The 15,467-nt window shown below is 47.1% G+C and overlaps 1 protein-coding gene across 1 annotated transcript in view; it reads right to left on the reverse strand.

The window, feature by feature from the left end:
* Nucleotides 1–1,304: 1,304 nt before the first annotated feature.
* KIAA1549L (KIAA1549-like ortholog) overlaps nucleotides 1,305–15,467 on the reverse strand; it is a 127,127-nt gene continuing 112,964 nt past the window's right edge. Inside the window, 3 exon segments of the mRNA XM_012649545.1 lie at nucleotides 1,305–7,529; nucleotides 11,487–11,638; nucleotides 13,654–13,802. Of these exon segments, the coding sequence (XP_012504999.1) occupies nucleotides 7,248–7,529; nucleotides 11,487–11,638; nucleotides 13,654–13,802 (583 nt within the window). The 3' untranslated portion in view covers nucleotides 1,305–7,247.

Genomic DNA, 15,467 nt, shown 5'->3' on the forward strand with positions numbered 1-15,467 from the left:
TGCCTCCTAACCCTGGTATGGAAGTACCATACTCCTATCTGGCCACTTCCTTCCATGTGACCAGTTCATTTGTCCTCAAAGCCAAAAGCAACCAGGGCCCAGGAGGAAGGAAAAAGAAAATGGAGGCATAGGGAGCCCCTCATTTCCTGGACCCATTTGTGCTATTCTCTGTGACGGTCTCCACTCCACAGTGAACCTCATAAAATGCATCTTGTAGGGGCTCCAAGCTTATTCCTCATCATTGGAGCAAGACAGCGGCTTTGGGAGCATCTTTTGTGCATATCTGAGCCCTCAGCACAGGTGAGCAGAGAGGGGAGTAAGAATTGCTCCTTTGGTCTCTCAGCACTTTCTAAGTACTTGCAGAGAACTTGAGCAAATGCAGCTTGGGTGAGAAGCAGCACCGTGTTGCTGCCCAAGCCGCTCCAGTCTCCTTGGATCTGCAAAAGCCCCAGGGTGGTGACCGACCAGAAGGGAACAGGGATGTCTCATAGACAGCCAGGGTTGATTTGTCTGTTGTTAAAACAGACAGGATTTCTTACCTCTACTCTAAGTCTGGCCCCAGGTCTCCTTCTTACTCAGTATTCTGCTTTCTTATAATAGATCTTTGCTTTGAATACAGCCTATCACGGCCCCTCGGAGTCTCAACCAGCCAGTTTCAACATCCACTGCTAACAGATTCTGTTTCTTGGCATTTCCAAGAGAGAAGTGGGTTGGCCCAGCCCCTGTGCTGAGCCACATTTTTGTGGCTGGTCACCCTGAGTTTGTGGCTCCTGGGTCACACTCTCCTGTCCAATGTGTAAGCCAGAGGGCAAAGCAGGCAGCACAGGGACACATGGTCTCTGGATTGGGCTAGACAGAGGGCAGGTGTCAGGATTACTGGGACTAGCACGGGCGGTGGATAGGGGGACAGGTAGGTGGTCTTGGGAGCTTGTGTCCCATACCATTGTCTTCCCTGGACTCCTTGGGAGCCACTGACCTGGATGGGACTTCTTTATGCTCTGAGAAGGGCACCTGAGCAGACACTGGCTTCTTCTGCCCCGGGACCCCATCGGCTCCAGGAACACATCTTTCTTCAGTTGCCAAGTCATGGGTGGGCTGGAACTGCTTCTGTGGGACCTGTGGATGGCCAGGGGTGAGCCTTTCCTGGCCCATAAGCCCATGCCCCACACTGGGGTGGTTCTGAGACCACACTGGGTCTGCCAGGACTGCAATGGTTCTTTAGCAACCCCCCGTTGTTGTGGGGCTGGGTTGCGAAAGGGATTCCATCTCACCAACTGGAAGAGGTAGAATGAGAAGCAGGCAGGTTTTGGGGTATGAAAGCCTTTTGTCATTTTATTTTACAATAAAAAATTCTAACAGCATATGAACACTCTGTTCCCGGCAGAGGCTAAGGACGTACAAAGTTAATTAGAAAGCAAAGCATTAAAATAACAGCTACATTCCAAGCTTCTGTTCAGTACTTTGTCCAACGTGTCTAATGTGGTTTTAAAGAATCGCTGGTCTGGGTTTATCACCCAGAATTAAAGCACATGTACAAGTACTTACACATCCTCCAAATCAGAGACGACAACGACAATAACAGCAAGTCCAGATGAGGTTGGCTTTTGTGGGCAACTCCAAATTTAGGAATTTCTTTATTTTTCCTTGACAAGAAGTTGTGTCAAGGAACACATGATAATACAAATCAATTCAGTGGATAGGAGGAGCTCAAATATTTTGCTGGAGAGAACTGAATGACAAAACCCATAATTTAGTAAGAATTCCTTCACACAGACTTTTCAAACCATTTTCAGATACATCATGCTATGTGCTCCTCACAACCACCACGGGAGGTAGGGAGTACAGATGTTGTCGTACTCATTTGACAGATGAGGAATCGGAGACTAAAGTGAGTCACTCAAGGTCAAGAATATTTATACCTTTTTCAAAATTTCCAGTCCATTGATAACTTCTCTGATTTTGTTTAATACAAACCTTTCCTCTACTTAGTTTGGGGTGTGTGATAGGGATGAGTTTAGACATAAGGAAGAGATGAGGAGAAATAAGGTGAGGCCACAGTTAATTTATGTAAAATACATTGACGGCCTCCCTTCATAATTGGCAAAAGTCTGACCAAGGTCAGAGATTGAAAATAATCCACTTTTAGATTTCCTTATATAACGGCTCTTGCCGAAATGTGGGTTTGACCTATGGAGATGAATTCTGCCATGTCACAGATTTCCTGATTTTTGAAACCCGCAGAATCAAAACAACTTAATATCTTCCAAAAGAATTTGTTTCTGGCACAATTACATTTCCTAAATAGTCCCTTTCAGAAACACTTTACATTTTAGTATTCATGTTAGGCTAGGGTTTTGTAAGAGTTCACCTAAGAAATCAAGAGACCTTTCAATTCTCAGGACACTAACTTATTATATTCAGAAGGTCAGAGCCACAATAATATCAGTTTCACTTGAAACCAATTTTGTTTTAAAAGACTCTATTGAGAGGCTCATTGGTTTTCTCATCCATGCAAGTGTGTGGCCGCGAGCCACATTAATAGCACCTGAGCTAAGATCATGCAATTCAATTTACAAGTATTTATTGTCTGCTGAGCAAGACGTTGTGCTAACTGGGCCTTGGTCAGAGATCACTTCTGAGACCCCGCAGCTGTATCAATAACTGGTGTTGGGGTGGGAAGTGGTTGGGGCAGTTCTGGCCAGTCTAGCAGGGTTTCAAGGTCACGTATTCTCACCTGATGTGTAAGTGAAGGACGCCCCTTGCCTCTCTGCGGCAGTCTCCAGAGAGGCTGCTCTCCCAGGACTGGCTGCTGGGTGGCATCCCAGGTGTACTGGTCAATTCCGGTCTGTAGTAGGTTCCTTTTGAAGGTCCTGTCCACTCGTGTTCCTTCCTCTGGGTGCTAGCCCCCAACAAAAGCCCTCGCTGAAAGGGTCAGTCCAGGGGGCCATGCTTATATTACATGACCCAGCCTCCTTGGGCACAGCTGACGCTGGGTGGCTCATCCCTAGGCAGATGAACTGGACCAATCAGATCCTTGAGAATTAGCCTCAGGGGGCACAGAGATGCTAATCCCAGAGTGGAGGGTACTGAAGAGGAAAGGTTGTGCGAGGTGGGTCCTGGGTGGATTTTTAGGACATATACTAATGAGAAAGCTGGTTGGCCAGGGGAAGCACGAGGATGGAGCAGATATGGATGAAAGCCCATCAGGAAAGAGGATGTGAGAGAGCGTAAGAGCGAGGGCCACCACCTCCACCCCTTCCCGGAGAGGAGCTGTGCTTTGTGTCTGTGAAATACCCCTGCATTCTCTCAGCCAGCCCCTACGCTCGAGCAAGTGTGAGCGGGTCTCCAGTCCTTGCAAAAGCTCCTTGACCGGAATCCCTTCGAGGTCGGACTGAATGGCAGAATTACATTTCCAACACTTAGACCCTGGTCAGTCACTACTCCAAGCTAAATGACTATCTTTCCTTAAGAGTATTGGCTGTATTTTGTAAAGAAAGTCCAAATTATTTTCTGGTGTGTGGTAGAAGGAATTTAGGATTAAGTCCAAACTTTTAAAACAATACTTGTTATATTATTCATTGAATGTTGAGTCCCCAACAGAGTGCTATGTAGAAAAAAGGGAGCTCATTTCTATAGGCAATCAATGTTTAAATCTTTTCATCCATTTCTCTAATTTCTGCCTGTTAGCAAAGCATTTCTTTTAGTTAGACATTTACATTCCTTGCCTCCTCCACTCTACACTCTCTCTCAGCAGGTTTTTTGCTTTTTTTTTTTTTTAATCACAGATCGAACAATTTCCTTTCTTCCATCAGGATAACTCAGAAATTATAAGCCCTTCCGCCAAGATGTTAAATTACCAAATGCACAATAAAACTTCTTCCAGGACCAGAGAATTGATCCTTACATAATCCACCCTGAAAGAGGAAACTCCCTGCTCCATAGGTAACAGCTGCCATCTCGTTATGACACAAGCCTTCCCTCGTAGGTACCGGGTCACACCCCAGACCTTTATGTTCCTGCACAGCAGGCCCCTCCCCTGACACAGAGCCCGGGGTCTGCTACCACACCGGGACAAGCAGGAAAGGCCATCCCCGCCTGTCCGTTTGGATCCTTGGTGCTGAGAGAGGAATTCCTCCCCGCAGTCTTGAACAGCAGGTGAGGACACCATTTCCTTGACGACACTCTCTGGAAAAAGCCAAAATGCATTTCTTTTTTCACAAACGCAGAAAACTCGTATCGAAACCAGTGCTGAAAAATGTTTATTATGCTACAAAATGCATCATCCTCTACACACTGTATCTGAAGTTCCTTACATACGCAATCACTCATCTTTCTTCTTGGCAAGAACATCATGGACTCCCTCACATGACCCTTAATGTATTTTTTAAACTTCCGGGCACAGTCAAAGAAACGTGTCACGGACAAGCCTGCAACCCGCGTGGTGAGATGGAAAACGAGCCGGGTCACGGATCAGCAGAGTGGGCTGGAATCCCCGGGCCGGTCACTTGCTCCACGTCTCTGGATTTCCGCTTCCTCCTCCTCCCACGTCAACCAAGGTCCTTTGCGGCTTCTGTGACTGGAGGGTTCTGATGAACACAGAGTCCAGTGCTGCCTCCTCGGGGCTCTCACGGAACCCTATTTTCACTTCCATGAGGCCCTTTTGACCATCTGCCTTTTCTCAGAGTCAGCATCCAGGTATCTGCCACCTCCACGAGGTCAGGAGACTCTTCAGAGAAGGGGCCATACCTCAGTCACAGAAAACCCAACCACGGGGGGCTGTCTCCCCATTGGTGGGAAAACAGGAACAGACTGATTTCTTTTCAACTTAAGGTTTTCCTCTCATCTACTTCTCTTGAACCCATGACGTCTAGTGTAAGAGAGTGTCGGATGCAGCACGCTGTATTTTTAGTTGTCTCCGCTATTTCATGGGCTTCTGCAAAGACCATAGTGATTTGTGGCTCCATCCTCTTAGTGACCTGGGGAGCCAGACCTCTGCAGACTGTAGACGCAGCCTCTGTAAGTCATCGGAACATCCAAGGCTCAGACACTGTCTTTTGAAACATGTATATATATTTCAATTACACTAAGGTCTTGAAACGTCATTTTCACATACAGTATTTCCAGGCGTGTACCAAGTAGACAAAGTACTGGGTTGATATCATTGCACTGATGAAATATTAATATTATTGGGAAAGCGGGACAATGTAGCTGACTTTATCAGACTCATACCATTTGCATGAAAAGGCTGAGTTTCTTTGGCTCTTTGTTCATTCAAGTGCATTGAATGCCTATTTGGATAGACTCAGGCATTATGTTAATCTGTCCATAAAATCTTGCACTGTCCACAGTGTTCTGCAAGCTGATTTAGGTTCTGGACTACAACAACGGACCATTGGTAGAAATATGCCATATATACACAAGGGAATTACAAAAATACATTTTATTTATAGCTGATTTCTTTTTAAGTAACAAAAACCTAACACTATGAAAGATCAACCAGCATACTAAAAGGACACTACCTATTATCATCCGAACAAGAGACTTGTTTGGGAATTCCATGACATGTCATCTCTGAACATTCCAAAAAGGGCAATTTGCCACTGGGAAATAAAAACGGCTTCTTTGAAAAGTCTGTGCTTTGACAGTTTGAATCTCCCATTCTAATCAGTTTCATTTTTTGTCTTCTCTCTATGTTTAAGTTTCCACCTTCTTCTTTCAGTAAAGACCAAAGAAACTCATGAGGACAATGGGCAGATGGGCTCAGAAGGGATGGAGACAGCAGAAGCTAGATGGATCATGGGTGAAAGCAGGACAGGACCTCGTTCTCCAACAGACACCAAGGAAGCCCCCAATACTGTACAGGCTCCCAGAGCTGGTAAGGGAACCAAAGTGTCCCCTCTCTCCCTGCTACCCAAAGTCAGCAGCTGTCTTGCTCACGTTGCTGGGGACGGGGCGGGGGGCAGGGCAGCAGCTGGTGCCTCAGTGCTGTGAGGCAATGTCCCCTACCCAGAGCTCTGGCGGCCAACTCGCCATGCCAGGGAGGGTGACTTGCAACATCATGGTCACAAGGTAGCAGTCCTGGCACTTCAGCACATGTCCTCCTGCGTCCGTTAGCTGTAGGGAGCTGGCTAACTCCCTGTGCACAGTTTTTAAAAGTTTATTTACATTTAAACGCAATTCAACAGATTTCCTACATTCAGAAGCTTCTATAAACAGAGGCTGCCGCCTGGGAAGACTATGGATCCACCGCTCCTGTTTCTAACAGGGATCAGTTACTATTCCCTTTTGTACTGCTGGGCCGCCCAGGCTGGACATCATTGTTGAAGAGACAGAGATTTTCTTGTAAAAGGCAATGTATCTGTTATCCCCCCAAAGAGAGAAGCTCTGTTCTCAGGCCACCTTCAATGCAGGGCGAAGAAAAACCTCCACAAATAACTGTGTTTCTTTGTAGGATCCTAAAAGCTCTTAGCACCGATTCTCTTTCAGTTAGATCCTAACTTGTGGGGTGCTCTATTCCCAAAGCGACAACACCTTTCAGAAAACCTGTCGGCACAAATCTACCATTCCCTCTCTTCTTTTCTCTTTCTTGGCCTTTTTTTAATTAATGGGGGAAATAAAGAGTCAGGACTATTTATAGGCGCAGCCATGGGTACTGACTTTCATCCAATTTCATTTGACTTTGAATATGAACCTTTTAAAAAAAAGGGACTCAAGTTTCTTGGCTGGAGTCAGTGTCTCCCTTACAGACTAGAGATGATGTTAACCATCACGGTCACGGCTGAATGACAGAGAGTATAGTCTGGTGCTTAATCCACGCTCCTGTGTTGCCTTAACACAGAAACAGAGTTAACATGCAGGGTCACCGAAGATAAGAGGTATATTCTCCGCCTTCCAGTGATTTATTAAAATATGGCATTGGACAGGAATCTGTAGATTAGCTAGTGCCTCTTGTGATTAAGGCTCCAAAGGGACATACACCCAGTTCAAACATTCAACATAATGAATATCAATCATAACGTCCCAATCGGGGACTTCTTGACACATGATCAGTTGGATAAGCCAAGAAGAATCCAGTCGTTCATTCAAGGGTTTCCTCTATTTCCCAGAAGCCCCACTGTTCACCTTTTCAGAAACTGAGCTTGAGACTCATTCACTCTCTCTCTCTGAAGTCCCAACACATCAGACGTGAGAACCCCAAAGGCCGTTTTCTGCAGCGTGGAAGTCCAGAGTCCCCCGGGGCTAAGGTGTTAGACCTGGAACTCAAACATGTCTGTCTGTTTCTTGGCCAGCTTGGCCACCTCCTCCCGGATGGCTTTCACGAGGGCCGCTGTGGAGATGTTGGTCAGCGGCGCGTCGGACGGGTCATTTTCCGCCAGGCTCTGCTGCGAGGCCGCCGCGGAGGGCGCCGGGGCCTGCTCCAGGCTGGGGTGCATGCTGGCCGGCTGGCTGTACTGGCGAGGAAGCCTGGAGGGCGAGCTCTGCTGATACCGGGATCGGGGGTAAGCCTCGATGTACCCTGGGAGGGGCACCTGCAGAGGATGTGGGGAGAGAAGAGAAGGGCCTGGCATTAGGAAGGGCCTCAAGTCATAGGGCACGCTTGATACTGGAGGTAGGAGGGGACTGAGGACAAGGAAAGGGACTTAGAAGAAAATAGAAGCCACGTGCTACTGTACAGATACAAAACCCGGAGTCAGTCTGTTTAGAAAACCGGTAATTTGGACTCATTGAATATACTGTTTGGATGAATTAAATAGGTGTTTTAAACCTTGCCAAAAGCATTAGGAATATATCTGAGTCCATATCTGAATCTACCTGGCTACCTTATTCATATAAGCACAATCCAGCAAACAGAATTATTGCTGTTTATGGATCTTGAAGGAACTCAGGGGTTTATTATTAATAATAATAATAGCTAACACTGATTGAGCCCTGTGCAAAGGGCTTTCCACACATCATTTCATTTAATTCTCAAAGCAACAACATAGGAGGTAGGTACTGTTATCATTATCTCACAGATGAGGAAACGGAAGCAAAGAGTGCTACAGTCTCTAAGGTGACAAGCCACTGAGACACGCTTTGCACAGGTCTGTCTGGCTCCAAGGGTTGGGCATTAATCACCGCACTACAATGTCTTGGATTCAGGATACGATCTCAGTGTCTTGGAAAAAATGTTCTCTTTTCATTAAAAGTGGAAGACACGTAGTTCTATGCTTGAATAAATGGAAACTTCTAGGGATAAGGACAAGTCAATGATTTGGAATGTAGGATCAACGCTCCCACAGAAACAGTGCCACATACGGGGATGCCGTTCTATGGTATTCCACAAAAGACCTTTATATCCCATAACGTTAATATGGCTAGAACCATCACACTTTGCCAGCGAAAATTTAGGGCTAGCAAATATCACCCCTTCCCCAGCCAGCACCCATGGCAGACATTACCAGTTGATCACAGCACAGTTTCCTGCTGAGCCCAGAAGCCCCTTCCCAACCCTTCTCCATCCAGCATCAAGAATGAAATCTATTTGCCATCCCAGGTCCAGGTGACTTTATCCAAGCTAGCTCCTGGGACTGGGAAGGTTAGGCATCCAAATGATGGTGTGGGCCTTTTCCTTCTCACGTCAATGTGGAAGGGGTGCATTCTCACTGCCCTGAAGGGGCATCTTTCTCAAGCTGACAACTGATCGAGTTTCCTGCACTGACTTTTCTATGCTATAAATCGCCTGTCTTGCCCACTTACTCCACGCCTCCCTGCTTAACTGCAAGCGGTAATTGGACTCCAGGAAAGACCCATTTAAGCTGCAGTCATCTTCCTCTTAATTAAAAGCAATCATCTTCCTCTTAATTAAAAACAGCTAACAGGAAACTGGTTCTCCTTGGCACTGAAGGGTATGAGCCCAGAATGATCCCGTCATCCTGTCAGGAAGGTTAGGTTTCCGTGTGCTGCGTTCCTTTTCCTTCCTCTTTAAGGCAATATGAACGCAAGGGCCTGGGTGTGGCTACAAACCTGGCTAAGTTATCTCTTGTTAGTGTCTTGAGGGCAAGGGTCAAGGTTTTGGAAAATACTTCTGCGAACTCCCATGAATACCCAGCGTTGTACTCTGCATGCCATGGGAGCTGTGAAAGCCACAGACTTACTGTCTAATTAGTTAAATAGAGTCCACTTTCTGAAAAGTATACATAATTTTTAGACTGTAAGTGGATTACAGAATCAAATAAGCTCTGAACTGGCCAGATCAATCCAGTGATGTCAGCTGTTTAGAACAGCAGAGAATGAAGCCCCCCTCCAAAAAAAAAAAGGTTCCCAAACCAAAATAGATGCCATAAAGTCCCATTAAAATCCACAGACTTAACATCAGGGGATCCCTCCAGTTCCTCGCTTAGAGCTTATTTACTCCAACTTTACAAACAATTTTAAGGAGCTAAGACATGCCTCATTTGCAGATAATAGCACATTAGGAAAAGCATGTTTAAGGGTTAGCGTATTACTGGAAGTGGGGACATTGAAAGCAACATAAAGTACCAGCTGGGAGCAAGATCAGACAAAGAAAAAACCATGCTGAGCTATGATAATAACTCCAAAAATCATAGTATTAATAGTTTGGAGATATTTGATGATATAGAGGCAGCAATCCTATAAACCATTAGAGCTCATCCTACAAATGACACTTCAGTACAGTGAGGCATCATAATGATGCTGAATCATTCATAAAAGACATGAAATTATGTTATATCCTCTTTTATTTTTTATTACTATTTTTTAATCTCCTAAATGTTCCCTAGGATATATCCTCTTTTAAAGAAGGAGGGGGAAAATATCATTCATTACAGAAATATTTTTATGCAAAATGATACATATTTCTAAATGTTTTGAAAATTAAAAGTGTAAGCTTTGGTCATCAGGAAAATTAACATACGTAGGACAGCTTTACCCCTGATGCTGTCATTTTAAGTGCGGCATGAGAACAGACACCAACACCAGTGTTGAGTTGTTGCTACAGGGGCAGAGATTATGGACCCAGGGGTTTATGCAGAGAGAAAAGATGACCCAGACCTTGGTGTTGATGTGTTTCCTAAGTCTAGGATTTATTCCAAATGCTGAGACCAACCCCTAAAATGAACTCAGGGTCAGCCTGGAGGGCAGCCTGCCTTTGTCATCGATGAAAGATGATCTCACTCAAGGACAAGGCAACCCACTGTAGAGGTCATCATTGGGTTTTTCTCGTTTGCTTGGTTTCTGTCACATAGCAGCCGTGACAGGTGAATGAGAAGGCAGGTTAGGCTGTCAATATCCAGGATGGTGCAGGCTGGGCCAGGTCCACTATGCCAGCAGTCCCCAAACTTTTAGGTACCAGGGAGTGGTTTCATGGAAGACAGTTTTTCCATGGACAGGCAGGTAGGGGGGATGGTTTCGGGATGATTCAAGTGCATTACATTTACTGTGCAGTCAAATCTCTCTGCTAACGATAATCTGTATTTGCAGCTGCTCCCCAGAGCTAGCATCACCACCTCAGCTCCACCTCAGATCATCAGGCATTAGATTCTCCTAAGGAGCACGCAACCTAGATCCCTTGCATACGCGGTTTATAGGGTTCTCGCTCCTATGAGAATCTAATGCTGTCACTGATCTGACAGGAGGCGGAGCTCAGGCAGTGATGTAAGCGATGGGGAGTGGCTGTAAATACAGATGAAGCTTCATTTGCTTGCCAGCCTGCCACTCACCTCCTACTGTGTGGCCCAGTTTCTAACAGTCCATGAACCAGTACAGGTCTGCAGCCCAGGGTTTGGGGACCGTAGCACTATGCCATACACTCCTACTTGTCATGATGGAAGAAACCAGGGGACCATGAGAAGGCAGTCCTTGGCCAGAAGTTAAGCAGAAAGTTCTAGAATCTGTATGCGAGGTAATTCAGTCTTGGGTTTCCAATGCTTCATTTTCTGACATTTCATCTAAAATTTTACAGCTAAAAGAAACTAATTTAACGAAAGCTTTGGAGTAAGAGGTGCAGGCTTGAATTCTGGCCTCGACACCTCTTTGCTAACTATGTGGCCTTAGACAAGTCACAGCACCTAACTAGGCCTCGGTTTCCTTATGTGCAAAATGGAAGTAAGCATGGGAATAATAATACCTACCTGATAAGACTATTGTAAAGATTAAATGACATAATATAGACAAAACATCTAACATGGTGTCTGGTACATGGAAAATACTCAACAAATGGTACTTATTATTATAAAAATTTACTTGACTAAGATGGCCCTGCTAGGAAGAAGTAGAGCCTGGACTAGAAGGCAGGTCTAAGTTCTTCTGTCAAAGGACATCCTGCCTTACCACATCATCTCCTTTAAAATGGCTGACCTTAGCCATCTGGTTAGTGGCTGTGGGGTTGAGATAACAAAACACTCCGTTTTAACTTTTCATCCCATTTTCTCCCTGATGTGTGTCAAGCAGATGAAGTTTTATGAGGGAATCAGAAAGGGTCTCACCGAGTCGGCCCACTGGCTTGGGAGCTCGTTCTCTCCTGCGTAGGACATCCAGGCCTGGTTCCTGTAGGACGAGGGAGGTGTCGGGATGAAGTAGCCGGTGAAGCCAGGTCTGTTGGCAGCTGGGATGGCGAACACTGCCGGAACCGTATTACCTGGCACAGAGGAGATGGAGGGCGGGGAGATTAGGGGGGCTGGTCTCTGGGTTCCAGCCACCCAAGGGCCAAATAAAGCCAGTTTCACAGGCCCCCTGGCTGTCTGCTGGTTTGAAGGTGGAGGGAGCTTGCTCTGGGCTGTAACATTTGCTGGGGGATGTAGCTCCATCGAAGGTAGAGTGTCTGTTAACATTTCAGTAGACTTCGGTTTGGTTTTTTGTTTTATCTTCAACGCATTCCAGATACAGCTACCCACCTCCATCTCATTCCCCTTCTTCCCTTCTCCCAAAAGGTAATTGCTGCCTTCAAGTCATAGGTTTAATCTATTACTTCATATGTATACATAACAATCTATATTCATGTTCTATGCATTTGAAATTTACATAAGTGATATCACGCTATACATTTCCTTTTGCACTTTGTTTTCTCAATTTAACATTGTTTTCAATGTTAAAGATTTCTCCAGGTTGCTACTCACATACTGTACAGATCTAGTTTATTCATTTCACCTGCCATACGGTATTCTATTGTATGAGCCACAGTTTTAGCCTTTGCCCTACTGACAGACATCATGGTTGTTTCCAGTCTTTTGCTATTATGAACAATGCTGAAATGAACATTGAGTTTGTACACGACCTAATTTTTTAGTTTATTCAAACTGCTTTTTAGGCTAAAACTGTGAGAACCCTGTTGCCAAAATTTATTAAAGCATTCATGGTGTCCAGAAGTTCCACCAGTGAAGTTCGTTCCTTTTGGTTCTTTTTCTTGGCTCAAAAAATACACATCCTCCTGGTAGAAAAACACCTGTGGACACTGAGGTGTCATTTCCTCTTGCTGGCAGGTCAGGGGTATTGGGATGGGGTGGGTGGGGGAGTTAGTGAGGGTTCAGCGGGGGGGCTCTGAGCTGTCACTTCCATAGAAAGGCAGGTCTGAGTCACAGCAGATGACATCCTCCTGTGCTGACTGGGCAGGTGAGCAGTGCTGGGTGCAGGTGGAAATCTGTAGCTCCCTGCCCTGCTTCCTCCATGGACTTTGTCCTCTCCTACCCCAGCCAAGGCCAATGCCAGAGTCCTCTGTTTCCCCACTTCCCCCAGCTTGGGCAGATGCAGGCCCAGTGGGTGATGTGCTGGCTAGGCCTATCACTGTGTCTTTAGGGGATGAGAAGATGGGAAAAGTCCAAAGCACTAGGAGCCCATGCTGCCTTTGGTTACATTCAAAACAGGATTCCCTTCACTGGGCAAGTGCAGACCCCATCCCTGGCAAAAAGAACACAGGCTGGACTTTAGCCCTACTTGGCCTCTAGGCCAGGTGCCCTTGAGCAGTGCACAACCTGGTCAGCTGAGCACGGTGGCCCTAGAAGAGTTCCATAAAGATCAGGAAGACCAGGTTCCCTCTGCTGTATCCCTTTCTTCTTTTTGTTGGTATATCACCTGGGTCTTAGACCCCATCGTAGGGTCTAAACCATATGGCAGTTTAAATGAATGAACTAGATCTACACAGTATGTGGACAGCAACCTGGAGAAATCTTGAAAACAACATTAAATTTAGAAAACAAAGTGCAAAGGGAAATGTATAGCATGATATCACTTATGTAAATTTCAAATGCATAGAACATGAATATAGACTGTTACATATACGTACATATGAAGCAAAAGATTAAAACCTGTGCCTTGAGGACTGTGATTACCTTTTGGGAGAAGGGGAATGAGATGGGGGTGGATAGCTGTATCCAGAACGCTTTGAAGATAAAACAAAAAACCAAACTAAAATCTGGCAAAATGTTAACATACACCCTGACTTTCACATTACTTGGTATTCTGCCCGATTTCAGATCTTTTCCAGAAATAAGACCTGTAGCTCTTTTAATCGGCTACTGAAGTCAGGAGGGGATCCAGAAAGGCAGTGGCTTTGATTCCTGAGGGTGGCAGGCGGCAGGAGAGAGGATGGGGCGGCCAGGGAGGGCGAAAGCACAGCAGCAGGGCCGCAGTTGCTCAGGCCTTTCTGCTCTTGCCCACCTGAGTAATTTAAAGCCGACTGATCCAACTGCGCCACGGACACGGGGCCTCTGGACACCTGCGCGAAGGAGGCGCTGTCGTGCAGCTGCGCCGGCTCGGGCCCCGCGGACTCGGCCATCCTGGTCTTGCTGCCGATGTCTGAGGTGGACCTGGGCAGGGCAGAGGGGCCGCGTTAGCGCTGCCCCAGACTCGGGCGGCAGGGCAGGGGGAGCGCGCCCGTCACCTTTGGGAGTGGGCAGCTGCCTCCCAGCCGCGCGAGGGTGGGGTGCTCAGGACTGGATTTGCCCCCCAATAGCAAAGGGCCTTCTGGGGGCGCCCACATGGCGGGAACTCTCAGGCTTGTAGCAGCTGTCCCGTTGGCCTGAGCTGGAATCATTTTTAGATGTTCAAGGTCAGTTCTTCCCTAAGAGTGGCTGTCGCGGCTGTGGGTGGTTGAACATTTAATTTCCATATAAAAGAAGGAAGCAATTAGCGCTGGGTATTAGCGGGCATGGTCGACCTCGGAGGTGATGACATCATCGGCAGCCAATGAGAAGGCTCCGTCTGGAGCGCCCCGAGGCTGCCCCCTCACTGACACCAGAATGGACCGGGATGGCTGGGGGGCCACCTTCCCTGCTACTCTTGGCAGGAAGCACCAAGCCCAGACTCAGAAGCTCAGGCTGCTCCAGGGAGCAGTGGACATTGTGACTAAGAGAACTTTTTGTTTTGTTTTTGGTCCCACGGGCAACCAGAGAATGGGCCCATGAACACATCCTATTTCCACTTAGTGCTCAGAAAGCCGTGTAAGAAGAGGGCAGCCTGGGCTGTGCAGACGTGGCATCTCCCCAATTTAAGGGTGCCACAGGCTGTTTTTCCTCGCAGGCATCACCCTTTGCCTGAGGCAGTTTCACAGACGGATCTCAGGCTCCCCTAAAATTAAAATGGGAGGGAGGAAAGGCAGCTGCAGCAGGTGGCAGGCTGCCAGCCCACAGGGCCACCCTCTGAGCTGAGGAGCAGGAGAGAGCCACAGCAAGGGAGAGGATGGGACACAGAGGGCTGGGATCGAGCTCCCTTCTCCAAGCCTGTTTCCTTGCCTGTAAAAGGAAAGGGGTGGGTGGCCTTGCCGCAAAGGCTCTGCCATCCTGGGCTAATCCTCTAGTTTATATGAAGGGCAGCGGCCCCCTGATACGTGGCAAGGATGGCAGATGGTAGGGAAGGGCATGGGAGCAGGCTGGTGGTTGAGAGAAATAAGAAATTGATGCTGGCCTTCAGCCCACCTAGCACAAATGACTGATGTGAAGCCCCTCCAATCCCGAACTCTCAGGAGTCACCGAGACACCCCCTGCTGTTTGCCGGAGGAGGAGGAGGAGGAGAGGAGGGTTAAATGTGGAGGCTGTGACGATGATTTGACTGTACATCAGGGTGGGTGCTGGTGGCTCAGGGTGGGGTCTCCCTTCCTTTCTTTCTCCCTCCCTCCCTCTCTACCTGCTTGCTCTCACAGCCCTGGCTTCCCACATGCTGCTCCACGCATCCGCTGCCCTTCCAGAAAATTCCTGACCTCTGCTCCATACACTCTTTTGAGACCCCTTCTGAGGAATCCCAGAGCTTTCCAGATCATTTAGGCCATTGTGCTCATGTCGCAGATAAAGAAATAGGGGCTAGAGAGACAGGGCAACTCTCTGGGGCCACACGGCAGGTGCCTGGCAGTTGACCTTGGGCTTCTCTGTGGATTCTGAAGGACTTTCTATTTAGAGAGACATGAAGGTCAACCCTCTGAGGATCCCACTTCCTTCATGGCACCCGGAGTGCCCCAGGCTCATGGCTGTCTGTACAGG

Source organism: Propithecus coquereli, unplaced genomic scaffold, assembly GCF_000956105.1.
Source record: "Propithecus coquereli isolate 6110/MARCELLA unplaced genomic scaffold, Pcoq_1.0 Scaffold30, whole genome shotgun sequence".
In the NCBI taxonomy this organism is placed as follows: Eukaryota; Metazoa; Chordata; class Mammalia; order Primates; family Indriidae; genus Propithecus; species Propithecus coquereli.